Source organism: Gobius niger (genome assembly GCF_951799975.1).
Source record: "Gobius niger genome assembly, chromosome: 2".
Lineage (NCBI taxonomy): Eukaryota > Metazoa > Chordata > Actinopteri > Gobiiformes > Gobiidae > Gobius > Gobius niger.
In genome coordinates, this window is record NC_136853.1 from 32,870,203 (window position 1) to 32,879,117 (window position 8,915).

An 8,915-nucleotide genomic window follows, 5' to 3' on the forward strand; every position below is an offset into this window, starting at 1 on the left:
TGTTCTTACCTGAGCTTAGACGAGTTGATGTGTACCTGCCTGGTCTTTGTGCGTGCCCGTGGAAGAGCGTGGTAGCTTCCAACTTCACCCCCGTTTGGAGCTATAGGAATAAGCTGGGAGAAGCCAAATGCTAACAACACCTTTGGTCATTTTGCAAGACTAAGGGTGACTTTTTTGTACTTCGATTTTGTTTGTTTAGTTTTAGTAACCTTGTTTTGGTTAACCATTGTAAATAGCCTCAGTTTGGTTATTTGTGTTACTACTTTGTTACCTTACCTTTTACACTCCTTTTATTAAATTACAACTTTATTTAACCCTTTTTACACCTTGTTTTTTGTTACATCCTTTAATCCGAGCAGGGACGGGTTCTCGCAACACAGCAGTAGCCTGGCCTTAGCCATCCGTAAACTCCAGTCAATTATTATTTCCCTACATCTACTATTCAGCGAGCGGAGGAGGCGGGTGTTGTAGGTGACTTCAAGCATTTGCTGGTTGTAGTTTGGCAATGGCGGCGGATATGAAAGTAATGGAAGCTCTGTAATCCGTTCTGGTTACAATAGAGTTATGATAGAGTTATGATAGAGTTATGATAGAGTTATGATAGCTGCTTCACACCATCCAATCGTTTCAAAGGAGTTCCTCTGTTTTATGCTTATATTGTTTTTATACAAGGGCTCATTGTTTTGCTACTGGCCTCGACTATTGTAATTAAAAAAAAAAACTTTTCCATAAGAGCGGACCAGTTCAGTTCACTTCAGACCAATTCTAAATAAAAAACATTTCGACAGGACCAGACCGGAACGGACCGGAGCAGTTTGACGGTGTTTCCACAGCCAAAAGTGAACTGGTCCGCTCCCAAAGGGGGGTCCAAACCGCTCCAGCCCCAGACCACTTCAGCCATAGGGTCTGGAGTGGTTTTCCAACCGGTTTGGGGGAAAGGGGAGGGGGGCTTGTCCCCACTCTGATTGGTCAGGCAACAGTGGGCTTGCATTTTCAAAGTCAGCTTTCTCTTCACAAATTTAAATCAGGCTCTATCATGACTTGTTAATACATAGCCAATTTTTGCCCTCTCTACGGATATGGAAACATTCAATAAAATTATATATTTTCTCTCTTTATGCCAGTAATCTACTGCTCAAGTTTTCATGTTTGATTTGCACAGTTTTCCCAAACATTATTTCTTATTGACAAATGGCAGGAGCAAGGTCTCATCCCTTTTATTTTATTTTATTTTCATTGTTGTGTTTTTTTTTTTTCTTTTTTCTCAATGACTGTTCCTCTGGCGCTTGAAAACTGTTTAACCACTAGAGTGCTCTGCCCCTCCTAATGGTCAAATTTGCCACATGAATATAAATGTCCTTGGCCACTCCCATAACGACCCAGACCATTTTACCATAAAGTCACTTGAAACACAAACTTGCGGGCGCTGCCCCTCCCTAAATGAACCGGTCTCAAGTGAACCGAACTGGTCCATCCTGTCGAAATCCCTTAGGAAGGGGCAGCGTCCGCAAGTTTGTGTTTCAATTGCCTTTAGAGTAAAGTGGTCTGGGTCGTTATAGGGGTGGCCAAGGTCATTTACAGTTTATACATGTGGCAAGAACCAAAGCCTGATATCACTGCGCTTCAATCAATCAATCAATCAATCAATCAATCAATCAATCAATCAATCAATCAATCAATCAATCAATCAATCAATCAATCAATCAATCAATCAATCAATCAATTGATATATCAGGTTTATTTCTATAGCACTTTACAACAACCAGAGCCGGTGCTGGCCCTTCTGGGGCCCTAAGCAAAAATCCACGGGGGCCCTACAGTTCGCATCCCATGGTTGTTCAATGAAGATCGAATCCATTTACGGACAAAAACAGTTCCACTGTGCAGTAGTGCAGGGCAGAAGTGGAACATAATGAACTCAATTCAGGCCCCGTCCCTCTGTGAGAGAACCACTAACCACTAAGCCACTGTGAGACTGGGATTTAGGACTACTACTAGTCTATTGTCCAACTTTTTAAAAATGGTAAATGGCAAATAGTCCCATTGTCTCACCTCTGGTCCCTGACCCACAGTTCGGGAACCGCTGATTTAAAACTAACTGAAACCTGCACCTGACGGTTATTTCTGTCTGACCACTGAGAACTAGCCTGTGAGTAGCCCAACTCAGTTTAGACTGTGCACATTCAGAGAACCAGAGTTACTGTAAGTAACTGCGTACATGAGAACTGTGTGGATTCAACTCATCTTTGAGCCAAATAGGCCCGTAACAATGCGTTACATGCGGGGCCCTTGTGGCTGCGGGGGCCCTACGCAACTTGCATAGTTTGCCTTTAGGAAAAAACGGCTCTGGACAACAACACTTGGCAGACCAAAGTTCTTCACATAAAACACAGGGAAAAAACATTCTCTATAAAATTACATAATAAACACATTACATAATAAACACCAGCACACAAACAAAATAGATCAGTGTTACGTGTTCTGGAAGGCCTGTCTAAGTAAGTGAGTCTTTAGTCTGGACTTCAACAGTGGCAGGTAAAATCACTGCCTGGATCGAGACCTGGGCACATTGAGCCATCTCCCCAAACCTGTCTAATAAGCAAACAGCTCCAGACCCCATGGTTAAAGTGGTCTGCCCCTCCCCCTTAAGGGAGAGTTTGCTTTTCAAGTTTCTTTAGGGTAAAGCGGTCTGGGTCGGTATGGGAGTGGTCAAGGACATTTGTGACAGGCAGCAACCATAGCCTGATATCACTGTGCTGTGGTCTGTATCACCTTCAAAACGCGTCCATCTGGGGCTGGTGCCCAATCTTTGTACACCTCTGATTGGATGAAACACTGTGTACCAATTATCCTAGGAAATAGACTACAAATTGCCGTCCGCTTGGCTCATCTTGAACGACCTGTTCTAGGCCCTCATACCTCGAGCTTCTGTCGCTATCTGGTGGGCCAGTGTAGCTATATCACAAGGCCAATTTCATATTGTTGGGTAAAACAAAAGTCCTTATCATCGATCTCAATTGGCGACACCTTCAACTTTTAAAAGCCGTTGTTCCGCAGTGTATCAATATGTAGTATAGAGAATATGCACATGAATGCCATACCATGCCATGCCATCTGTTAACTTCGAGTTATTATCTGATTTTGTCACTAGATGGTGGTTGAATTTAGAATAAAACTGATTGACTGTGTGAATATACCCATCATGATAGGTAAAATGGATAACATAGCCTATGGTTTGACGAAGACGCGCCTCTTTGATGATAAAGCTACAAAAAAAGGTTCTTTGGCTCCATCTAGTGCCATTGGAGGAAATTGTAGGCTTACTCAGTCAATTGGACAACGTACGTGCGCGTGACCTCATACCCGACCCATTTTTATCTTGTCTATTACGGGCTACGGGCTCTCCATGACTAAAGGCTGGATAAAAATACAAAAATCATAATAAAAAAATATAATAATAATAATAATAATAATAATAATAATAATAATAATAATAATAATACCTATAAATAATACACAACGTAATATAATTAATGCGCGTTGCCGGGTGCGAGCGTGGCACAGACGTTGCAAACATGACGCCGAGTTCAGTGCGCACTCACGGAGGCGAGTTGATGCGCCTTTGGGGGCGGGGAAAGCCGGCAGTAAGCGAACCTTTGCAGAATAATGTGGTAGCTATCCCTTTCCATCACCCGCGCAGAATCATATGTTACACAAAGCAAGGAGAAGAAGAAGCACAGTTCAAGCACAACCGGGAACATGGCGCTGTGCACTGGGTAAATATAGATTGGATTGTGTGACCTGTTGTCTTGGTAGACCTGTGATAATGCTTTGCTGATGGGATGTGGGTCAGCAATAGAGTACACATAGCTGGTATTTGTTGTCCTGTTTAACACATGGCCTATTTTTGTGCTCTTGCCCCTTTAGGACTGATTTGGAAGGACACGTGAGAGAAGAGAGATTCGTGACCAGAAGTGTCACCAAGGGGATACTTTATTACTACACCCCTCAGAAAACAGCAACCAAAGAACTTCAGAAAACCACTCTCCTCGACCCTTCTCCAGACCCTCGACCTCTGCTGGTTTTCTTCTCCTGGCTTGGCGCGCAGCCCGGGCCCATTGCTAAGTACAGGGACCTATATCTACAGCAGGGTATGGACTTTCTCCTAGTCCAGAGCAGTGTGATGCACTTCTTGTGGCCCAGGTGGGGTTTAGAGTATGGTCTGGAGATTCTCCGAGTCCTGGAGGAGCCACCCTTCATAGGGCGCACAGTGCTGGTCCATGCCTCTTCTATTGGCGGTTATACTTTCACCCAGATACTCTGCCACATAGCTCAAGAGCCAGAGAGGCACGCCGCGTTACGCCAGAGGGTGACAGGCCACATCTATGACAGTTTGGTGGTTGGCACGCTGGAGCACATGGCCATAGGTGAGTGAGAGTGATCAGCACCTCTTCCATGGGATCGGGTTTCTCATTGTGCTAAGTATTAGTGTCAGAGCTTTAAAAAATGTATAAGCAAATGACCAATGCTCCACTTTAAACATCTGACTGCAGGAATACCTTTATTCACGCTCCTCAAGCAGGTTATCTTTGATCATTAAAGCTGACATTTGAACGCCGTGAAAATTTGGCGTCAGATGCAATTTGGGTTTCCATACAGTGGGGACCATTTAAAACAAAACCACTGTTGGGGAAATCACTGAAGAAAAAAAAAAAATACAGATATTTATATGTTCTCAAAGTGTAACAGTAACAGGTATTTATTAATTGAATTGTTTTTTCGTTTCTTTTTTTCACTCTCAAAGTAGAACAACAAAAACATGACACAGTGATATGCTCAAGCTTTCTCATGAAATATGTCCTTCTGTCCATTTGACTGACCAACATTTCCACATTCCTACAGATTAGAAATGGTCGAATGCACTGTAATGGACCCTGGCCTCCTTCAAAGGGTGTCACGCACAGCCTTTGGAGCATTATTATTTATGTTGCTTTGTTTTACACACTCCACTCAAAATATAACACACATAACATAACATACAACTTGAATATATTTGTTTACATTGTCATGTTTTTACTATTTAAAAAAAAAAAAATCTCCATTTCTGACCTGATCTACTAGTGAGGGGCTCAGTACTGTTTTCAAGACCACAGTTTGTAAACAGCAGAGGACCATGACAAACTTCAGTACATGAATGATTAGTTTAGTTTAGTTTATTTGTTTATTTGAGCAGTTGGAATTCTGCTCAAAAGGAGTGGGCCGAAGCAAAAGCTTACAAACGCCCACCCCGAAATAATGATAGTGAAATGATAGTGAAATGATATGAAATATTAGTTCTAATAATATAAATAGTCAATAAGGATGAAGGCAGTGATAAAATAAAGATAAAAAGCCTTACAAATGTCGTGTGAACTGGGCAAAAATCCGAGGCACTCTGAAGGTATGTTAAAAGTCCTTTATTAACGTGGGACGAGCATTATTTGAATGAGCATTATTAAGACACGGGTGTGCTACACATAAGTCATGTGACAACAAAATGTCACGTGAACAGACCACATGACACTGTGTATCTGATTTTAAAAAAACAGACACAGTGATGTAGTTGGTAGACAACAGGTGATGCATTGTCATGAAATAATCATACCCACAGATGACAACATAAGTAAAAAACACTGTTGGTAGAAGGTAGATAAGAATATCACATATAAAAGAACAGTATTTACAAAAACACTTGCGCAAGTGTTCTAGCAATGTAGTACAAAGGGGACATATTGTACATCCCAAGGTTCAAGGTTCAAGGTTCAACTTTATTAATGTCCCGAAGGAAATTATTATGCAGCAGGAGTCCACACATAATTTGCAGCAGCTTCCCAGAGGTGTGTTTCCAATCAGAAAACTATGAAGCCCCTAAAGTTTCCTAAAGGGAGAAAAATAGTGTTGTATGCTCAAAAAATTCCAAAAATTAAATTAAATTTGTAGGCCCCTGGGCCCCTGGGCTCCAGCCCAGGTAAGCCCAGTAGATAAGGCGGCCCTGCATGCCACCACTAGAGAAACACAGAAAAATGTCATCATAAAGACCTGGACATTTAGTTGCTTTCAGGGATTCCATCCAAAACGTTTTAAGAGAGCAGAGAGAGCCGATCACCACCCCTAATGTCTATGACCATCACTTTGAGGAGATTTATTTGACATGAAACAGAGGATTGAAAATGCTGAGCGATAGGATAGTTGAGGTTATTGCTCCTTATCATGTATTTGTGTTCAGTGAAGAAATCTTTTAGACGTCTTTTTGTCCGGCCGCAGGAGCAGTCCAACAGTTCTTACAGTGTTACAGTTCGGGAAATGGTGGGATTTGAATGTTTTTGAACCTGTTGAGTCTTTAAAGAATGTTGTTTTGTTTATATGACAGCAGTGGTTACAGGAGTCACATTGGTAAGTTCCTATTGTTTTTTGAAAGTAAGCTCTTTTCTCTGAGGGCAGGTAATTCTTAACCAAGCGGTCCTTAAGTGTGGGTGCTCGCCTTGTAGCAAAAGCTGGGGGATCGTAGAAAACCAAAGCAGTGTGTCATCAATTTTCAGAATATTCCAATGTTTCTTTAAGTGGTCTCTGTTACTCTGTTACTGATTGAGGACCTTTGCCTCTTGTTGAAAAGCTGTGTTCTTTGTAAACATTTTGTGGCACAAATGTACCACAGATTTCGTAACAGAGGGTACGGAAAAAGCACACTATCCAAAGCAAAAATAAACATTTAATCCACCTTCAGAGTGCCTCGGATTTTTTCCCTTTTCACGCGACATTTGTAAGGGCTTTTATGTATATTTGAATGGTTTATTTAAATTAACAGTGTTCAATTTCAAATTACATTACATAGTCTACTGTGTCAATGTATATTTTAATATTTTAACTTGAAATCATCTTGAAACATCCCAACCCTCTCTTTGATATGCTCTCCATTAATATGTGCTTTATTGTGTGTACAGGTTTGGGGAAGACCTTGCTCCCATGTTTGGCAGGTTTGGTTAAAAACATTGCTTTGTTGTACTTCTGGCTGTTCAAGTCTCACACAGCTGACATCTACAAACGCAGTATCCAGGTTTTCCACAACACACCCATCACCGCACCGGCACTCTTCTTCTACTGCGAGAATGACGTCTTGTGTGACCACCTGGCGATCGACAAGATCATCGAGCTCTGGAGCAGGCGGGGCATGGTCGTGAAGAGCAGGAAGTGGAAAGAATCCATACATGCAGCACACATGAGGGTTCATCCAGAAGACTACCTGTCGACCCTGGCAAGGTTCAAGAGCATGCTTTAGCACAACAACAGTAAAGTGATCAATGCACGAGTCAAAGGTTTACCTGTTTGAAACTTTTATAAGGGGAAAAAAAAATGTAATGTAACATTTTATGCATTAGATTTGTAGTATGTGACATCATTAAGATGTGCCTTTTGCACAATTAGAAATAAAATATTTATTCATGATAAATGTGGTGGTTGTGGGCTCTTGTATAACAGAACATGCAGAGAGAAATATACAATCTTTTACCAGCATTATCATTGAATCCATATAGCCTACATAATGTAAGAAATTGATGAATGCGTGGTGGTGAATGAATTAATAATAATAATAATAATAATAATAATAATAATAATAATAATAATAATAATAATAATAATAATAATAATAATAATAATAATAATAATAATAATAAAAATGAAATTGATGAATAAAATCTAAATTAGATCTTTGTGATCTTTGTAATGGGCTTCTCTGAACGGGACAGTGGAGAGTGAGGTCCAGGCAGGTGTGTTGTGGGCAGAGAGAGCATCAGGCCACTAACAGAGGGTAGATCTCAGTGAGTGCTCATGGGAGCATCAGAAACATGTTGTGATTTCTATTTTGGTCAGAGAAAGAGCTTCCAAAATTTAAATTCCCTCAAAAATAACCACAAAATCTTATACAAATGACTCTTTTTTTTCCTAACGTTTTCTAGTTTATATTATATGAAATAGACACATCCCATTTGACTATTTGCACAATTATAATAATTTATCTTTGCAAATGTGTGTGTGTGTGTGTGAGACCAACAGGCCGGTTAGAATCGTGAGGCCGTCCTTCCGTGGACCCACCACCTGCAGGAGGAGCCATAGGGAGCTGATGCAACGAAAAAGTGGAAGAAGATGGATGGGTGGATGGCACAGTTTGTAAAAATGGTTCAGCATATACAGATACTATTGGTATTGCTTGTGGTGTCCTCCAGGGGTCAGCGTTGGGGTCGAAACTGTTCAATGTGTATATAAATTATATTCTTGGTATATAAATTATATTCTTGATGTACCCCATTCTAAAACTCTTTGCAGATGATATAAATATTTTCTACAGTAGTGATGATTATAAAGAGCTTGTAGATACTCTGAACAAGGAACTAAACACAACAAAGTGGATGGACAAAAATATTTTTTTCTTTATTAAGAAAACTAAAGCAATGTTGTTTGGTTGTCTAAAAAAATGCATTCTGAACGGCAAATAACTATTGAAGGGATCTCAATTGCAAATGTAAATGAGATAATATTTTTGGGTGTTACAAGTGGTAACAAATGGAAACCCCACGTCAGACATATAAAAACAAACATCTCCAAAAGCCTTATCATAAATAAAGCAAAACCATACCTTGATGAGAATGCACTCCGCACTTTATACTTTACCTTGGTACTCTCATACCGTACCTATTGTGTTGAAGTGTGGGGAAACACTTACCAGAACACAATTAATCCTTTAATCATGTTACAGAAACGAGCGGTGTGGATCATTCACAAGGCTGTTTTTTTTTTTTTTAGATCACACACATAACATATTAAATTCACAACTTTAGTTTTGTAAGTGGCATCTGTTGAGCACAGTAACAAATCGGAAA

The 8,915-nt window shown here is 40.4% G+C and overlaps 1 protein-coding gene across 1 annotated transcript; it reads left to right on the top strand.

Moving 5' to 3' along the window:
- Positions 1–3,615: 3,615 nt before the first annotated feature.
- LOC306959641 (transmembrane protein 53-like) lies at positions 3,616–7,343 on the top strand. The gene is made up of 3 exons (XM_079551805.1): positions 3,616–3,776; positions 3,928–4,427; positions 6,981–7,343. The coding sequence occupies exons 1-3, from the start codon at positions 3,760–3,762 to the stop codon at positions 7,313–7,315; spliced, it is 852 nt and encodes a 283-aa protein (XP_079407931.1). The 5' UTR covers positions 3,616–3,759; the 3' UTR covers positions 7,316–7,343.
- The last annotated feature ends 1,572 nt before the right edge of the window (positions 7,344–8,915 follow it).

Bases quoted from the DNA above. Each gene is read 5' to 3' on its own strand.
- LOC306959641 (XM_079551805.1), top strand. The intron at 4,428-6,980 runs GTGAGTGAGAGT...TTGTGTGTACAG, and splicing joins GCTGGAGCACATGGCCATAG to GTTTGGGGAAGACCTTGCTC.